General features: G+C 37.2%; 2 protein-coding genes across 2 annotated transcripts; both read right to left on the reverse strand.

Moving 5' to 3' along the window:
* Positions 1–5,005: 5,005 nt before the first annotated feature.
* On the reverse strand, positions 5,006–9,972 carry LOC137715643 (protein yippee-like At5g53940). Its single transcript, XM_068454984.1, has 5 exons — positions 9,733–9,972; positions 9,096–9,139; positions 5,590–5,698; positions 5,434–5,489; positions 5,006–5,356 (listed from the first exon to the last, which is right to left on the reverse strand). Exons 1-5 carry the CDS (start codon positions 9,826–9,828, stop codon positions 5,266–5,268), a joined length of 396 nt encoding a protein of 131 aa, XP_068311085.1. The 5' UTR covers positions 9,829–9,972; the 3' UTR covers positions 5,006–5,265.
* A 5,039-nt stretch (positions 9,973–15,011) lies between these two features.
* Positions 15,012–16,161, reverse strand: LOC137715490 (ethylene-responsive transcription factor 4-like). The gene has a single exon (XM_068454837.1). The coding sequence runs from the start codon at positions 16,073–16,075 to the stop codon at positions 15,383–15,385; it is 693 nt and encodes a 230-aa protein (XP_068310938.1). The 5' UTR covers positions 16,076–16,161; the 3' UTR covers positions 15,012–15,382.
* Between the last annotated feature and the right edge of the window lie 3,388 nt (positions 16,162–19,549).

Below are 19,549 nucleotides of genomic sequence, written 5' to 3' on the forward strand. Positions count from 1 at the left end.
GGTCGTAGTATACAGACCACTCAGGATACGCTCCATCTTCTTTAGAATATGCTTCTGGCCATATTCGTAGGAAGTTATGCACAGAAATTCAACTCTGTTTTCTACGTAGGTTTCAACATGGTAATTGTTATCTCTAATATCCTTGAAACTCAATAACGTTTTTCTAGAACATGGAGAATAAAGTGCATCAACAATGGTTAAGATTGTACCATTGGACAACATTATATGTGCCTTACCGTATCCTTCTATCAGGTTGGATGGGCCAAAGAAGGTTGTGAGAGGTGTATTCTTAGATATGAAGTTAGTGAAATAGATGCGTTCAGGCAAACGTGTGTGCAATGGTTACACTATCTGCTAGACAACTAACTTCCCCACTAGTCATACCTACAATGAAAAATTAATTTAAATCAGTCACATGCATAAAAGTTCTAAAAACAAATATCAATTCAAAATAATTTCATTTATTCGAGGTTGGTAATTAATTAAAACTTAATATCCAAAAACAAATCACCAGCAAATAATCCAAACATAAAGGAAAATTGTTCAAAAATCAACCAAAACAAAGGAGGAGTTCGGCCACCAGGTGGAATTCGGCCCCATTGTCTTATTTCAACTAAAAAATAAGTCTATGTCTAAGATTCTAATCTTCCATGAGGGTGGTATCCTCTTGAAAGTTAGAAACCTTTATCTTTGTAGTATCTGGTTCGTCCACTCGCACGAAGTTTGATTCAAACTTCTTACGACGAGAATGATATTCATCTACCCTTCTCGGGAGCTCAGCAAACACGAGACCAATGGTCATTTGAACCACATCAATAGCATATATCCGCATCCATGGTTTTAGGTGCTTTGCCCTTATTCTTGAAGTTTCAAGGCTTTGAGAGTGAGGTTTGAGCGCTTCTGGGCTTTGTTTCCTCCCTTGGATGGGCCTTGACTCTGTTGACCTTGGTGGGATGGCTTTTGGCTGCCCCTACCACGCCTCTTTTGGTGTTTCGAGTGTTGGTTTGTGCTATAATGTGCTTTAGGCACAGCAGTCGCCCACTTAATGATTCTTTATCAACAACTAGTTCTGCTTTTCAACAAGAAGTAAAATAGAGATCAAATCCGAGAACTTAGTGAACTTCTTAACTCTATATTGTTGCTGCAAGACAATATTAGAAGCATAGAAGGTCGAATAGGTTTTCTCCAAGAGATCCTCTTCGGTCAAAGTTTCGTTACAAAACTTGAGAAGTGATCGGATTCGACAAACTTCATAATTGTATTCATTCACAGACTTAAAGTCTTGGAAGCGCAAATGCTACCAGTCAAAGTGACCCATAGTGCACGTGGATCCTCATCAGCAAGACATTCAGTTTGCAGAGCATCATAGATATGTTTTCGGATGAAGACCATAACAGTGGCTTTCTCAGCTTCGCCAACATGGTTGTCTGTCTCTTTTTCGATGGTGAGATGCAAGTTCTTTGCAGTGAGGTGGAGCTTCACATCTTGGACCCACTTGAGGTAGTTCCTTCCAGAGACCTTCAAAGAGGTGAAGTCGAGTTTGTTCAAATTCGACATGTTCCTATCACAAAATAGATGGACAAGATGTGGTTAGTGTAATGGAGAAAAAAATCAATCCATTCACATAAGAGTAGAACATACAGGTTCTAATAGACATGTATTAGTTTAATTTTGCATGAAAAAACTTCGGGTTTTCATGGGTGATGTTTTTAAAAGAAAACTTCAGGTTTTCAAACAAGGCATGATTATAAGAAACTTCAGGTTTCAACATAATTATGAACTTCAGGTTCATACATTCCTGCAGGCAAACACAAATATATACACAGAAAAATGCAACAAGAATATGCAAGAAATAGAACTTTTAGGTCTACAATTATAATTTAATTAGTTATTTGGACTTCGGGGCAAATTAAAGTGTGAGTGAAAAAAAATCAAACCCATTGGGCCCAAAATAATTAGGCGAATAAAACTTGGGTTCCAAAAAAAAACTAAGCCCACGAATGGCTTTAAAAAAAAAATGGGTGTCATGCATTCCAGGCCCTATAATGGGCTGGGTTTGGTCTCGGGTGGGACTGCAGGCCCACGGGGAGAAGGAAAAACGAGATGCTGAAAGCGAGCCCCTAAAAATGCACAAGGCCCGCTTTAGGCGGGTAAAAAAAAATGCTTTTTTTTTTTTCTTTTGCAAGCTGGGGAAATAACTAGGCCTTCAAGCCCAAAGATTTTTGAGTCATTGCAGGTGAGCCCAAAGAAAAAAAAAAATAGGCCGAGAGAGGGAGCCCAATGAGGCTCGGGTTAGGTCCAAAAGGCACCTCAGCCGTAGCTGGGTGTGTTCGTCGAGGAAGAAAGTTGGCGCCACTGCTTCAGGCGGCCGTGCTTTGGGACGATGGTGCTCGGGTGACTTTATAAGTCATGGAAAACTTCAAAGGTGAACAGAGATTTGAAAAAAAAATCTCGACATTCTTTGTAAAACCCTAAAACTTCGAATCAGGTTTTCAAAAAATCTGATGAGATTCAATCGAATCTCAGTCAATCGATGTCGGGGACGAGCTTCAGGCCATCAAACATGGTGACCTAAGATATGAGGATGGGCTGCAAGCCACCCTGCGATGTTGGAGATGCCGTAGAGGGCGTCGGGTTTCTGGGTTTTAACCTGGAGCCCGCGGCTTCGGCTTGGGGACTCGATGTGGCCATCCAAGCTTCATGATTGGTTCAAGGGGCATAGTCATGGGTTCAAAGAACCCAGACCAGACCGTGATTCGCGATTTTTTTTTTTTTCAATTCAAATATAATTCAATTCAAAGCATATTCAATTCAATATTTTAATGCATGTACATGTATTTGATGCAATTCATGGCAAATATCAAATTCACATAATTCAATAATCATGAATATAATGCATATACAATTTATGTAGAATCTAAAATTTGAAAAACGTAAAGTTGGGTCATGCATTATGGTAATTGTTTATGCTATCAGGACTGCAAAAATATCGAGATAAAAACCATTGTTTTGAAAGAACCTGATTGCGTGATGATATGGATGTTTGATGTAGAAAAAAAAAACTTCAACGTCAGATTCCTAAGCGCAGCGGTAGAAGCGTGCTGATAACGTGTTGTAGCCTATTTTATCTGACAAAAGGAATAGGGCCGGCGGCAAGGGTAGAGAAATTGAGAGATATGTGTTTGTAGAATTGTAGGGGAATATGTGTTGTTATCCCTCCTACATTGTGCATTTATTTATAGTAGTAAAAAGGAGAGAAGTCCTTCTTCCCCAAGTAATAAAAGTTGTAATAGGAAATGTTAACTAGAATCAAATCTAATCTAGGATTTACACAATCACACTTAAACTATGAAAGTTTACAACAGGTTTGCTTCTTTTTTTTTTCTTTTTTTTTTTTTGACACTTCATGGTGGAGTCGCTTTCATTTTTTATAGATATCGAAACACAAGTTATATGGTCTACCACGAGTATACTGATACATAAAACTTTACCCGTTACAATTATGTAGATAATAAAATATGAAAATGGTATAACATATAAGCATACGTATGTGTATTATCCGATAACTTTCCTAAAATAACATTTTGCAAAATTTGGCCCTTTTTAAATTATTTTTTAAAAAAATTATTTTTATTTCTTCGATCATGTTAAAAACGTGAAATTTATATTTATATTAAATGTGTTAAATAACGTTTCTTAAATGTGAAAAGTACCTACATGTATACACATAGATGTATGTTGAAGTTTTAAAAACGTGTTGTTTAACAAATCATTAAGATTACTTTCAGTAACACAAATCTCTTCAAAAAGGGTTCTCTCTTTCTATAGGGTCTCCCTTTTTCGTCCTTTAAAGTTCTCTCTATGTGAAAAACAAACCCAGTAAACTTTCGCCGTTGTCCTTAACCTTTGGCTTGGGTGCCAAAGGCATCCACCCCTCATTCCTCTTCCTTTCTTCTTTTCCTTTCTCTTCTTTGTTTCCCCTGAGTTTTTCCTCTGTTTCTCTCTCCTTTGCCCTATTCCTCTTTTCCTCCCCTCTCATCTCCTCTGCTCAAATCAATGTGCTCCATTTAGAAATTGGATATAAGATCTACTTCTTTCCCTCACTTCCCCTCCCTCAATCGACATGCTGCATCCCCATCAATGCTAGGTGTTATGTGGCCTTCACCACAATAAGTGTATTTTACATGCCCCTTAACCTCACTTTTTACCCCTAAGATACTTTGTTTGTATATATTTTCAGGGATTTGTGATAGGGACTTGGATCTGTTGTCTACTTTCTCGGTTCGAAATTTGGCTTCCTCTGAGGATGCGGCGGCCGTGGTGATCTGGTTTATGTTGTTTGAATTAGGGTTTTCTGTTATTTGTTTTTTCAGCCTTTGGACCTAAGCTTATGTGGGCATCTCGTTGTATCTTGGGTTGCGGCTCTCATTTTGCTTGGGCCTTTTATTGTATCTGTTGTTATTTACCTGACTCTTTTTTAGCTTTGTACTAGTTTTTAATATATTGGAAGTACTTCTTGAAAAAAAAAAAAAAAAAAAAAATATCATTAAGACATGCATAGAAAACCACATGCCCTGAGCTTTTTAGTTAGTACATCCTCCAATTTCGTCTCCACATGTCCATATTATGTTTCATCAATAGGAAATGAGCATGTTTATCAACACTTAAATAATAATTCAATCATTAACTTTCATATCATTTAATTTACAAAATTTTGTCTACAAATTTAGTATACCTAGCATTACTCAAAACTAAAAAACATAGTTTGGTAACTACATTTAGTTTTTCCAAAAATAAAAATTGAAAGCCAAAACAAAAAACTAAAAGCGAAATTGTTATTAAATGATTCTTAAGTTGCACATTAGAACGAGTGGTAAATTGTCTGTCCTAACGGGATCTAGCGGCTCGTGTTCTTATGTATAACTTAACCGTACACTTTTAATGTGCATTAGAAAAAAACTCATAGTTGCAACAATTCCTCAAACCCAAAAAAGGGAAGGACATACTGAATAAGCCCAACAAGGAGGGCCCATAATGCGGCCCAAATATCTACATAAGGCTGACAAGCCCAAGTAACAAATCAATTCCGTCAAACACATGAATCAATATGCTTGAACAACATGCACCCAAACACTTCACAAATGCGTTTGTTTTGTTTACCAAGTCATTTATTCAAATACTGTTACAATCTATTACAAACGGTGCAACAGCTGCTCTGTCTTGCCTCGCGTCTGATACAACTATTCCGGCAACGAAATTTAGTTCCTATGCATCGTCCCCGTCACTACCACTCATGCTAGGACGACTATCAACAAAGAACTCTCCGGAAAAATCTACTTCGTCTACGATCCTCCCTCTGTACTATGAAGGTAAAGTAAGAATGACAGCTGAGCACATTATGCATCGACCGAAAAAATTAAGGGAAGGTTATACCTTTCAAGGATGAACTTTCCCTCTTTATATTTCTGGCTGTTCTCGTGTGCAGATTCCTGGACGTGGGATAAAAGAATGTTTTGAGGAGCATGAAGTTGAAAAACTATGCAGTATACGACTCTGGTAGAGTGTGTGCACCAGAGAGAGAAAGATTACATATTTCCAGCCAACGATTTGGCCACAAGAGCAGCAAAATATATCTGCAACAGTATGCAAACCCGAGAGCATCATCCTCTCCTCTGATGTTCCAGCAGTGGTATTCACCCTGGTTCACAAAATCCAATGCATAAATCAGTATCTACTGGATTGCTGTCTGACATAAGTTACTTAAAAAGAACAATTGAAATGTCATTAAGTCGCGGATGGAATATGAGATGTCGTTTTTATCTCACTCCACAGCTCTTTCCTAAAATACAAGCAGCCAAAACTTATTAAACTCTACTAATGAAGTCCTCAAGTTGAAGGCATACGGTTACCCATACGGTCAAAGGAGAAATTACTTGCACTATATCAAAAGTCTACTGAATAAGATAAAAAGCATCAACTTCTGAAGTGTTAAAACTTTCTGAAGTGGTAAAACTGAGCAGTAACTGGAAGTCAGTTCCTAATGGTTAAAAAAAGTTTCAGTTTCTCCTGTTTCCCAACTGGTTTTCTTTAGGGTGTTCATTCCCTTAATTATTTTTCAATTGATCTTGGCTTGTTCCTTCTATTCATAACAGGAAATACGAGTTGGGATGGCAGGTTGGTTCGATGTTAGAGTAGAAGTTGGACGTCTTTAAATTCCTACCCACAAGGAGATCACTGTCCTAGACGAAGAATTGTGAAGCCACCCTTTAAAGATAAGTCAGAACCTTTCTCAGCAATCCAAGGAGTGAAAAAAGCTTGATGAAGACAACATATGACTATCATGGTTTGCTGAAACTTGAAAATAGCACTATTTGTCTAGCCTATCCGAGCACTTTCCTGGAAAGCAAGTGCCTAAACCCAAAAAGAACAAGGAAACAAAACAATCTTGAATAAAAGGCACTACATACACCAATTCTTTTATTATTAGTAGACATCAATCTTCTTCAATGTAACAAAAACCAAGATTGGAAAAACCAGACTTCACTAAACAATCAGGAACTCAGCACCAGCAATTCCCTCCACTAGTAAGCATAAAATTGACTCCTAGATCCTAGTCATAGAGATTTCTATTGAAGAGATAGGTCCACAGAAAATTTGTCCAACTAAAAGCCACTCCAATATCTAAAAGCTAATCTTCTTTATCCATGTTTCCACATAGTGGTACCGATTGACGGCCCCAACTTTACCAGCAATGATTCTGCACACATGTTACAAGTAAAGCCCACTGCAGCACTGCCCATCCACCAGAGCCATCAACTCAACACAACCCATATTCCACAGTCATCCCCGAGCAGCTCGCCTACTATCATTAGCATTTTCGGTTAATATACATCAAACTGGTGGAGAGGTTATTTTCATAATCTTTTCAATGAAGGACATGAAAGGAGTACTTCTTTGGGGGAGTTGAGTAACTCAAAAGAGTGTAGAAACTACTCCTTTTACCGCCGAATCAGGAAGGAATAAGTGGTTGTAGCTTTGAAAAAGATGAAGCATAGAAAAGCAGTGGGCCCAGATGATTTACTAATCGAAGTGTGGAAAGTCTTGGGAGAGACGGGTATAGCATGGCTAATAGACCTTTTCAATAGGATTTTGAAAACGAAGAAGATGCCAAATGAGTGGTGAAAGAGCACTTTGGTGCCTATCTACAAGAATAAGGGCGACGTACAAAATTGCATGAACTATAGGGGTATTAAGCTAATGAGTCATACAATGAAGCTCTGGGAGAGTCATTGAGCATAGATTGAGGCAAGAGACATGGGTTTCGGACAACCAATTCAGGTTCATGCCAGGGCGCTCAACCATGGAGGGAATCTATCTCTTAAGAAGATTGATGGAAAGATATAGAGATAGAAAAAAGGATTTACAAATGGTCTTTATAGATTTGGAAAAAGCATATGATAGGGTCCCAAGAGACATTCTTTGGAGGATTTTAGAGAAGCAAGGAGTAGGAGTAGCATATATCCAAGCTATAAAGGATATGTATGATGAAGCAAAGACTACCGTAAGAACTCATGAAGGACAAACCAAAAGCTTCCCCATAATTGTAGGGTTACATCAAGGCTCATCCTTAAGTCCTTACCTTTTTGCATTGGTAATGGAGTTAACGGGACATATTCAAGATGATATTCCTTGGTGTATGCTTTTCGCAGACGATATAGTGTTGATAGATGAAACTCAGGAAGGGGTAAATGCGAAGCTTAACCTTTGGAGAGAAGTGTTGAAATCTAAAGGTCTTCGCCTAAGCCGATCAAAGACAAAATATATGGAGTGCAAGTTTGGTGCAAATGGAGGCCAAAATCAGTTAGAGGTGAGGATCGGAGAGCAGGAAGTACCAAAGAGCGACCGCTTTCGCTACCTAGGATCTATCTTGCAAAAGAACAGAGAATTAGATGGAGACCTCAACCATAGAATACAAGCTGGATGGATGAAGTGGAAGAGTGCATCCGGTGTGTTGTGTGACCGCCGTATGCCATTGAAGTTCAAGGGAAAATTTTATAGGACGGCAATAAGACCGACAATGCTATATGGCACGGAATGTTGGGCGGTGAAGCATCGGCACGTACATAAAATGGGTGTAGCGGAGATGAGGATGCTTCGTTGGATGTGTGGGCACACGAGAAAGGATAAGATTAGGAATGAGGATATCCGAGGTAAAGTAGGAGTAGCCGAAATTGAAGGAAAGATGAGAGAAAATCGGTTACGGTGGTTTGGACATGTGCAAAGAAGGCCTACTGACGCTCCGGTTAGAAGATGCGACTACGGGACACAGGTCCAGGGCCGAAGGGGTAGAAGAAGACCTAGGAAAACTTTGGAAGAGACTCTAAGAAAAGACTTAAGAGTACTTGGATCTAACGGAGGACATGACACAGAACCGAGCGCAATCGCGTTCTAGGATTCATATAGCCGACCCCACTTAGTGAAAAAAGGCTTTGTTGTTGTTGTTGTTATACATCAAACTGGAACCCCCAAAGAGCACGACTATTAATGTTCAACATCTAGTTAAACTCGAGTAGATCTTTCTCAGCAAAAGAAAGTCTTTTAGCAGAGCAGATTAGCATTACAGAAAATGCATGATCTTAGCTAAATTCACAGGAAAAGTTAACTCTTTCCATTCCTGGGAGATTTTACATCAAATTGAAGAAAATTCTCCATGTAAACAAACGTTACTCAATAGCATGTTCTTGTTCGCCTAAACCAAAGATCACGTAATAAGTAGCTTCACTGCATCTTGCCAAGGTGAAAGCCACTCTTATAATTACTAGATCCTTGTACATTTCTAGGGCTAAGCTTCTAACCATTTTGAATAACCTAATTCAGGAATTTTAATGGTGTCCAATAGGACTTTGAAGAACCCAAGAGGAACTGAATACTTCTTTCCATATAACAATGTCAGAACGGCTATTTACATACATTGCAGTGACAAGATGCACTAGTTGATAAATACAGAATCCATAAACTGAACAAACTTAAAGCTTGATAAATATAAAACATATATCTGAATCAGATCAGATATCCATGAAAGATGAAGAACTCACGCATTATTGAAGAGGTATGCTTTTCCTCGGTGGCAACGAAAAGCCTAAACAATCACAAGGGAAAAATGAGACCTGAAAGAATGTAAAAACCCAATAGAGAAGTTTAAATACATATGCTGGTGATCGCAAACAACTAAGACCTAGCAACTCGATAATGGTGACCAACATACCAGATTGCACAGTCCTCAGAGTGGTAAATCTTTGCACTCCTACAACACTAAACATCGAAAACTCGAAAAATCTTCTAATTCTTTCTTACTTTGCCCATATTTGTAGATCAAAGACGATAAATTCACTCATAAGCATTAGAAAACTAACCGATAAGCATTTACTAAAAAATTTACCAAAAAGCACTCTGAAACTGAAATTAGACGATTCAACCTCACTTTCTATGCATTTACATAAGGCCCAAATCAGATAAACTAATGCTGATGAACACATGAGGACAAAAAGCAGAATTAAAAAAGCACTTAAAAAAAAAAAAAAAGCTTCAATAACTCAAATTTGTGTGACAAACTACAGTTACTGAGGAACAAAGAGAGAAACTTTTACAGTGATTGATGATGGGTAATTGTTGTTGTGAGTGAAAGATGCAATCTTTGAGCAGAAATTGAGAGGAAGAGTGAGAAAAAGTTACCCGAGAGACACAGTCGGAGAAGAGGGCCAAGTGAGTTTTGCAGAACTTGCATTTGTAGCACCTTCCCTCCAGCTCTACCACAAATATCCTTCCCATCTTGTCTTTCCTCAGCTTCTCTCCCTTGCTAGTTGCTAGTCAGTAAGATTCACTACTCCCAATACATATATGTATATCTCAAGGATTCGGAACCAATATATACATGTTTCTGTTAGCGTTTTTTTTATATATGAGAGAGAAAACAGGATGGGCACACAGTGCCACTCTGCTTGTTCCCAACACCCCAATCATTTATTCGTGAAGTGTGGATTAGGAAAGGAGTTGCAGTAGATTGGGACTTCTTGTACCAATGAATTTGTTTCATGTAAATTATTTTTATAAGTTAAAGGTGAAATTTTTTTATGATGTAATCTGCTATTTAAATGACGTCATTTATCCAATTTACGCTTACAGTGTGTTTAAATAATAAAAAATAAACTAACAACGCAATGCTTATGCTTATGTCACGTTGCAGGTGGATTGTCAAGGTCATTTCCAAATTATCGCTTCCGTGATGAGTCAAATATTTTCTTTTGTGATATAATATTACCAAAGAAAATTATAAAATATTGTTACTTTTTTATGCGTCACTTGATATTCTAATTAATTAATACTTAAATCACCAGCCTGTTCAATTTTTACTTGGCCAACCCAAAAGGTGGGTCATACACACCGATATTTTTACTTCTCATATACTCTTCTCAATATCCAGCTGTCAGATCGAATAAATTGAAAAACAATGATCAAAATTATTAAGGACTTATGAAAGGTAAAAAAAAGTGCGTTACCATTTTCCTATAATTTACATGCTTTTTATTTTTATTTATTTTTATATATTTGGGTTGGGGTTCTAGTTCAGCATTGTGGGTAAGCAGCCAATACAGAGTAGTGAACTTGGCCCATGGACCGCATCTCTAATTGGGCCTAGTACTTTGGTCTATATTGGTCACATCTTCGAGGCTAAGTACATATAGGCAATTTCTACTCTAATAATAATGTTTTATAACACTTACGCTACTAAATAGTTTGTAGTTCAAGTAGTTAAAGTATTCAGTTAGCCGTACGAGATTCTTTGTTCCATTTTCCCACTCCAATAGAGAGAGGAGATAAAGAAGCAAATAGTTGACCTGACATGATGACATAACAGATGAATCGGTTTAAATATCTATGTTTATATGTTATTTCAAATTTTGATATTTTGGCTTGGAAAATCCTTAGTGGATATGGCCATTTAGATAAACACCAAACTAAGAAGCTCTGCCCTCCTACTTTCCGTGTCCTCTTGTTTGTGTAGTTACGGTTAAACCACATTATTATTTTATATTACTATTTATTTTTGTCTTATTATCTCTACAAAAAAATAATATAAAATGTTGATTTGGTTTAACCGTGACCTCACAAAATATGAGGGTACGGGAAGTGGGAGGGCAGAGAATATGCCTCCAACTAAGAAAAGGTAAACACCATCACTGCCCAAACCTCCAAACTGTATGCATTATTTAATTATTATATAGTTTACAGTTAGTTTGGGGTTGCTGTTGCAAAAAAAAAAAAAAAAAAACTGTTTTTAGAAGTAAGGGTAGAACTGCTTTTGCTTTCTACTATTTTGAACCCATCATTTTGACAAAAAAAAACACTTTTTTTTTCATTACCAAACACAATTTTAGCCCCAACTTTAAAAAAATTTAAATAAATAAATAAACTGTTTTTAAAATAATTAGCAATATCAAACTAGCTCTTGGTTTTTTCAATAAAGTATTTTTTATTCCCCAAGTAGCATATTAGGATAATTAATAAATAAATAGTAAGTAACCATTTACCACAGTGATCAAACTAAATTAAACCATTGCATGACGATATAAGTATGAACTCTGTCGCTGACAAATCTAACATCTATTTTAATAGAATCTTTCGTTTCACACAAAAAAATTACAAATAAATCTCCCACCGGCCGAAAAAGAAGCCCATATCCGTACTGGCTCACCTGAGTGACAGCCCACAAAGAACAATGGCCGCCCTGCCCTAAACCCACATATTTTAATTTAATTTTTTAAATTTACCATTTATTGCGTTTCGGCGGTTTGCGTGGCACCCTGTCACGCCCCCACTTTGCGTGACCGAACCCCGGAGCCTTTACATCACCCGCGGGTCCCACCCACCGTTTCCTCCACGCAACTCCCTCCGACGACGCTCCCTTCGCGTAGGCTGTCGCTGTCACTTTCGGGCACGTCACCGCCACACCAGTCGCAACGCAGCGAGCGTCCGTACTTCCCGCCCACGTGAAGGCGGCTTGCGTGGCGGGGCGCCATACGGTACGTGTCAGCGTCATGCACAACTGCATGGGGAGCGACAAACTTGTGGACTACGTGAATTCCAGACGACACGATCGATGTGTGGGCCCGGACCAAAGCGGCCGCCGCGCCTCCACCTAAGAGCACTATTTTCTTACGTGGACATTTTAATTGTTCCCCAAAAGTTAGTTTTATCTAAGACGGATATTTTGTGAAATTGTGAAAAATATTGTGATTATCTTTCAGCATCACCCCGATAGTTTTCGGTTTTTAACTTTTGGCCGCCTTGGTTTTATTTTATTTTTTTAATTCAATTTTTTTATACAAATATTATCAAAACACCTTAGATACGAATTTAGATTTTTTAATTACTTTAGACGACGGTTTCAGCCAGCAAGTTAATCGATTATTTTGTTGCTCACCGTAACAGTACGTAGTGATATTAAATTATATATTTTAATAATAACTAAAAGTAAAAAAAAATTGATCATATAAGCATGTAGGCAATTGATTAAACTCGTTGTAAGTGTAGTAAGGAAGCTATGAAAATATGTATGAGATGTACTAATCATCTCATACATCTTACAGTGGATGCACAAACTTTGAAATTGGTAAGTTAAAATAGGCGCTAATTGTAGTGAGGAACCCTAAACCCTACATAACCATGGTAAGTTAAAATGCATTCAAAAAATGGTTTAAGACAGTTAAATTAGGCGCTAATTGTATTTTTCTAAAATTAGGTGTACAATTTGATGGCATAAACGTTTATTTACAAGAGTGTTTAGTTATGATGAACTACATAACGATAGAAGCGCACACTAACCAACATTTGATAACTCGATAACAAAAATCATATATCATGTCAATCTAGTTATTACCAAAGAATTTGTGGGTCTTTATTGTGAACTCATCATCCTTTAAAGCTGACTTAAACCCTGCTTAATAAACAGTTTTAATAAATAATTTTGTGTTTCATTGTCGATTCTCACAAAGAAATTGTTTGGTTTAGAAATCTAAGTGCAAGCCAATTTGAGGCAAGAGTTTGTGTCCGATATCAAGGTATTTTGTCATGATGAAGCGCACAATGATAGGAATTTGCTCAATCTAACTTTTGTTAACTGACAATAAGCAATGATGATGTCAAAATATTTTTTTTGGCAGAATTATATTACCTTGTTGTTGACTCGCCAACCTTTAGAGCTCAAAGCCAATAATTCTTACATAAGGCAAAACATCCTGATGAGCTGGAGTATAACTATCGCAGATTTGGTTAGTTACGATTTAAGGTATTCGGTATGATGAACTAGACAAAATAGAAAATGCGCTTAGGACAACTGTTGTTAAACAGACAAAGTAACTAATAACATGAGAATGTCGTTTTATATTAAAGAAGTTTTTTTACTGTTAATACTCTAACGATCAAAGAATTTATTTGTTCTAGGATTTTAAGTGATTACCAATATGATGACATAAATGTTCATTTCTAAGATCAGGCTATTCAGTTATGATGAAGCAGACAAAGATAGAATTTCACTCGACCGAAATTTTGTTAAAGCGACAACGAGAAATGATAGTGTTAAGATGAGTTTTCATGTTGGTAGGAAATTATAGTCCATACTATTGACTCATCAACATTTAGAGCTCAAAGCTGATAATTCTTACATAAAAACTATATATCATCATAATGAGCTAGAGTATGAAGTAGATATCGTCAGTTACCAACGAAGGTATTTAGTTAATTATGACAAAATAGAAATACAAGAAAACGCACTTAGGCTAGCTTTTGTTAAACAGGAGAAAAAGCAATAATTACTTAAGAGTATTGTTTTTTGGTAAATAACTTATTTTCGTTTGTCGATTCTCAACCTTTAAAAACAAAAGGTAGAAAAGTGTGAAAAGAAAAGTAACAATTAGTATGACAAATTCGAGTTGGATAGAAAATAGAGCCACTTACAAGTTAGTGTATCGATTTTGAAATAAACAAAGAAACTAACTCAATTTGACATTTGTTGAATGAACTTGAATTATTCATAGCGAAAGAACGGTAATTAATCATGTTTTAGATTCTTATTGTTATTTTGTTAATTATTCACTAATGATTGTACTGACAGCCAATCATGTTTTCCATCCACAGGATAGTGTTTTGTTGCAATCTTTTTTCTTTCTATTTGGGCTAAGCACTGAACGAACTATAACACCAAAAGGGAAAGTAATGATTTTTAGTTTTACTCTTCCAATGTAAATATTTGACAACCAAAGGGGCAAAATTTTTACGGAAGAAAACTGACGGGGCGAAAAAGAAAATAAACGAAAAGTCTGAAACAGAATTAGTAATTACTGGACGGCGAGTGAGAGTAGGGTGCACGTGACGACAACACGAATCCCGACATGTACCTCGTCAACACGGTCCGCATGGGCCCCATCCGTGGACCCACTCTCTTCTGATTCGGTCCTCATAAAATACGCAGCGATTTCCCCGTCGGTGCCGCCTCCTAAATAAAATCCAAAGAAAAGCTGGAACAACCGAGAATCGCTATGCTAAAGGAGCCCTCACAGACTCACCCTGACCCACCGCATCTCACCGTCTGATCAGGTATCCGTGCGATGGTACACAGATCACGAGACCCACCCGTGTGAGACAAAAGAGAGAGAAGGAGCGAGAGCCCCATGCTTTCAAATCATGACGCCGCACCGTGTGTTACAGCTTTTTTTAAGTTATTTATTTTCAGTTTTTTGAAAACAGGCGGCTGCTGCGCACATTAGAGGTGTCGCAACCGCGCCGCGCGACAAGGCTTGTCACTCGGGAAACAATGCCGGCGACATGTCTGTTGGATCGACGGCACATAATATCCAAACAAGATAAATCTAACGTAAATTTCACGAAACAAAAAAGGGGTTTTGTTGGACGGTTGTTCGGATCCGAACAATAAATACGAAATAATAATCGAGTGATGATACAAGATGAAATGTTTCATTTCATAGCAGATTTCCGAACATATAACTACGAACTGAACAACAGAGAGAGAAACCTAAGATCTCTCGGATGGGATTTAAAAACAAAAAGGAAAATTAGAAAAAGGTCGGGTGGGTTGTTTTTCTTTTCGCTTTGGGTTTATATACACAAGGAGCTGTGGAACAGTTTAAAATTATACAACTGCATGTAGGGGCTAATTTCAAAATACATGACAGCTCGAGCGTTGCTAGCTTTCTCGTTTTCTAACAGGGTTTTTTTTTTTTTTTTTTTTTTTCCTACCATAAGAAAGGAACAAATTTGGACCGGAAAGAAAGAAAAGGGGTGATCTTTCGCGGCGGGCGGCGGGAGTTTAGGCGACTTCCGAGGGGGCAGGGAGGTTCAGGTCGAGATCGAGCCGTGCGTTGCGGGAGCTTCGCTCGAAGTCGACGACTGAGGAGGCGGAGTAGTCGGTGTGGGCCGAGCCGGATATGGGAGCCGGGCGGTCGAACCTGCAAGTTTCGCGGGCGAGCTGGAAGGCGGCGGCGCCGTCGGCCTGTGCGAAGGCGTCGAAGAAGAACACTGGACGGGGCACGGGGAGCGGGCGGAAGCCGCTCGCGGCGGTGAAGTAGCCGCCGCCGGTGGAGAAACGGGGGCTTTTGAGAGCAAGGTCGAGTGGCGGCGGAGGCGGCGGGGAGGAGGACTCCACGGTGCTGCTCTGGCTGCTGGGGCTGTTGCTGACGTTCGTCGCCGCCGCTGATTTAGCGGCGTTGTTCATGTTGACGATGTTGACGGCGTCGAGCTGGAGCTCAGAGGGGGTGGGGAAGTTGGTCTTCGCCTTGCCTCCGCGAAACTCACGCGCCGCCTTGTCGTACGCACGCGCTGCGTCCACAGCGGTGTCGAAGGTCCCAAGCCAGACGCGGGTCTTCTTCCCGGGATCTCTGATCTCGGCGGCGTAGCGTCCCCAAGGCCTCTTCCGGACACCCCGGTACCGGATCTCGTTGGACGTCGGATTCGGGTCCTCCGAGCCGGTTTTGGATAGGGACTTCGCCGTCGTCGGAGCCATGGCTGCTTTGGAGAAAGATGTGAGCTTTGTGGTAAAAAATGCCGAAAGAGAGAGAGAGAGAGAGAGGGAGGATTGGCTGAGGAGAGGGAGGGGAGTGAAGGTGGGTTTTATAGCGAGGAGAGAGTGTAAAAGCGACGCTCCTTTTCGGGCGCTTGTGTGTTGTGGAGAGTGGAGAGTGCACAATGTGGCTTCTCTTGCACGAACCACCTCGGTTACTTCTGACCACCTCTCACCTCGCGCCACGTATTTTCTCCCTTCCCAAATTTAATGCTGGTTGTGGTACGCTATACATACATTGTAGTTCGGATTATACGACAACGTTCTTGCCTTGTTTGGTAACTAAGATTTAGTAAAAAGATTTTTTTTTCCATTTTAGATGTTTTTTGATATATATCCTTTTGCAATGGAAAATTTTTCATTTTCGTATCAATAAAATCTCGTTATGCAATCAATTTTTGAACCTCTTTTTCACCATAAGATTACGAATTTATTTATTAGGTCATTTCCAATGCATCAGAAAGTTTGAACTTAAAATGTTATATTTGAGTCCAAATAACAATCTTTTTCACTACAATGTAGTGGAAAGCTAAAACCTATATAAAAAATTTAGTCAATTTAAAACTAATACTTGGGTTCCATCTAAGGTGGAGCTCATACCTACAAGGAAAAATGTTATTTCAACAAGAAGAACAACATTTGCGTTTTGAAACCAACCATCTCCCAATCCACATTCTCAAATTTGAGTTCTAAATCCAACATTTTCTTCTCAAATGCACATACTTAATGTTAAAAGTCAAATTTGAGTTTAAAATTTTTCCTTTGAGATAGCCTTAGTCGTGCATAATAAACCATTTCAGAAAGAAGACGCTCATCACATAAAACATTACTAAATCCTAGCTTTATTTTATTTTATGACTTACACAAATGTTAAGCGTACAAGGTCGAATTTTAACATTAATTACATAAAAGGTTTAGAACATTCATCATTAATTACACAAATATTAAGCATACAAGGTCGAATTTTTAACAGAGCCATCAAAATTCAACTCGACGAACGGTGGTTTGGGAACATTTATGATTTTTTTCTAGAAGTAGAATGGCAATGTACAAGTTTTTAAGTTGCCTATAGATCATATTCCTCCTCCTGCACTTGATTTTGTATAGCGGTTAGGTCCATATTAAATATGTATCATTGTGTCAATTTCGTTTACTGTTTTTGTAGGGTTGAATTTGATTTGTTATCTAACTTATTGGAAATATATTAATTTTTGAGTTTATAGCATTATTCTTCAAATGGGTTTGTTTCCTTATTTGCTTACTAGCATTAGACGAGCAGATTCTGGTTTTAAAACAACGACATTGATGCTTTTTACTCCTTTTCACACAATAAGTGCATGAAAATTATATAGACATTGAAATTTGAAGTGTGAAGTGATGAAAATAAGGTGTTTCTAACTCAAACATACATATTTTTTGGGTTGCATATGAAAAAATGATTTATATGACATGAATACACTATTATCATAACCTTATGTGACAATAATATAACGATATGTCTGAGTTTCTTTTTACAACGTCGTATCATGTACAAATAAAACCACAATAACTTTGTAACTGCGTCATGTAAACTACTCTCATATATATGATTGCATGCTCTGCCTTTCCTTTCTAAAAGGAAAACGAACAGTATTTGATAAATGATATATTCAATCATACTTGTCCACAATTCCCAATCGGTAAGTATACAACAAGAAGAATGTAAATTATTGTCACACAAAAAGGGATCCAAAAGTTTCATGAAAATTTGACCCCAAACGTAATACTTTCGCCTTTTTCAATGAGGGAAATATACAAATACATTTTTTTTTTTTTTTGGCTTTCCCCATCTAAATAGTATTTATTAGAGGTGGCAAATCAATATTTTGAGTTGTTAATAACTATCTATTAATGCATGTTTAGTTTAATTTCATCTTACATCATCATCACCACTACCAATCACATTTCTATATTACAATGATATCAAATTAAGCAGGTCTTAACAGATATCTATTAACAACCTAATAGGTTGATTTCCCACCTTAGTATCTCAATAGCATTTTAGTATATATGAAGATTATTTACATTTTGTTACCCAAAAAAAAAAAAAAAGAAGATTATTTACACTTAATTTTCATAGTGTTCTTGTACAAAAAAGCTTTATTGTCTATTTATTAGATTATCTTCGAGATATATTTTTTTTCATAATTGCAAGCATATATGATTTGATCAGTGATCCATGAATGATTTACATATCATCAAATTTTAGGACAAGAAATAGCAAAGAGTTTAGATGAAACATAGAAAAAGGAGACTAATATTATATATATATATATATATATATATATATATATATATATTTAGAATTTTAACTTGCCTAATGAGTCAATGGTCACGGTCTTCTGTTTTAGAGCAATAATAACATTTAAGGTTTAAGTGGTGGATTGACTTAGTAGTTAAGGTCTTTTATTTTATTTTACTGTGTTCTGAGTTCAAACTTACCCTTATTCTTATTCCTTAGAGCATTTCCAATAAAAGATGCGAAATATCTTGAAATTGGCATTTTGCATTTCTTGTTAACCGGAAAGCTTTCTAGTGCCGGTATGTAAAATATTCGTCTTCATCCGAAGATGTTAATAACAATATATATTTACATCTTTAACAGGTAGACCCCTCTAGTTAAAGAGAGAAAAGTAACTAAGACCCCAAATCTACATATCTCGTATTCAAGCATAACTCATAATTACATTTCCCAAAAACGTAAATTGAGATATAAATGTGGCTTTTACAACTATAGCCCTTATGTTTTCAAGATGACAATGTTGAAAAAGTAAAAAAGAAGACGACGAGTGGTACTTAATAAAGATTCACCTAGAGTGCGTGTGTGTGTATGTTTTTTTTTCATATGGTTTGTTTACCATATTATCTTTGGAACTAATCATTTTTAAAAAAATATTAAAAAATAATTGGTTACTAAAATTTGATTTTATCCATGTTTTACAGATAGTTTAAAGGTAATAAAAATTAAAAGCAAAAAAAAAAAAAAAAAAAAAAAAAAAAAAAAAAGCCGAAGACTTTAGATTAAATGTTAAAATTTATCCAAACGAATTAATGTAGACTTAAAATTTTACATAAAATAATGTATCAGGATTTTTTTTTATTTGTTACAACAACAATAAAATTGATTTATTATTGTTATCAAATAACATTGAGGCTAAAAGAAAGTGGAGGCGGATTATCTCTCATTCTAATCTTCTTCTCGTTCCTTCCCTTTCTATTTGAACGGTTACGGTTAAGTCACATCAACATCTTATATTGATTTTTTTTTTATCAAGACAATATAACAAAAAACAATATGTGAGAGGAGATGAGAAAAGAGTATGTATCACGTCCCGGCCCAGGGGGGACCACTTCCCGGCCCGCTCCACCACCGTAGCA

The sequence above is a fragment of the Pyrus communis genome, chromosome 14, assembly GCF_963583255.1.
Source record: "Pyrus communis chromosome 14, drPyrComm1.1, whole genome shotgun sequence".
Taxonomy (NCBI): domain Eukaryota; kingdom Viridiplantae; phylum Streptophyta; class Magnoliopsida; order Rosales; family Rosaceae; genus Pyrus; species Pyrus communis.

What these genes read in the sequence shown, in the direction of transcription:
- LOC137715490 (XM_068454837.1), bottom strand. Translation starts at nt 16,075, where the DNA reads ATGGCTCCGACGACGGCGAAGTCCCTATCCAAAACCGGCTCGGAGGAC.
- LOC137715643 (XM_068454984.1), bottom strand. Translation starts at nt 9,828, where the DNA reads ATGGGAAGGATATTTGTGGTAGAGCTGGAGGGAAGGTGCTACAAATGC. An exon ending in AAATCGTTGGCTGGAAATAT is followed by an intron (nt 5,490 to 5,589) that starts GTAATCTTTCTC and finishes TCCCACGTCCAG; the next exon opens with GAATCTGCACACGAGAACAG. An exon ending in GGAAAGTTCATCCTTGAAAG is followed by an intron (nt 5,357 to 5,433) that starts GTATAACCTTCC and finishes TTCATAGTACAG; the next exon opens with AGGGAGGATCGTAGACGAAG.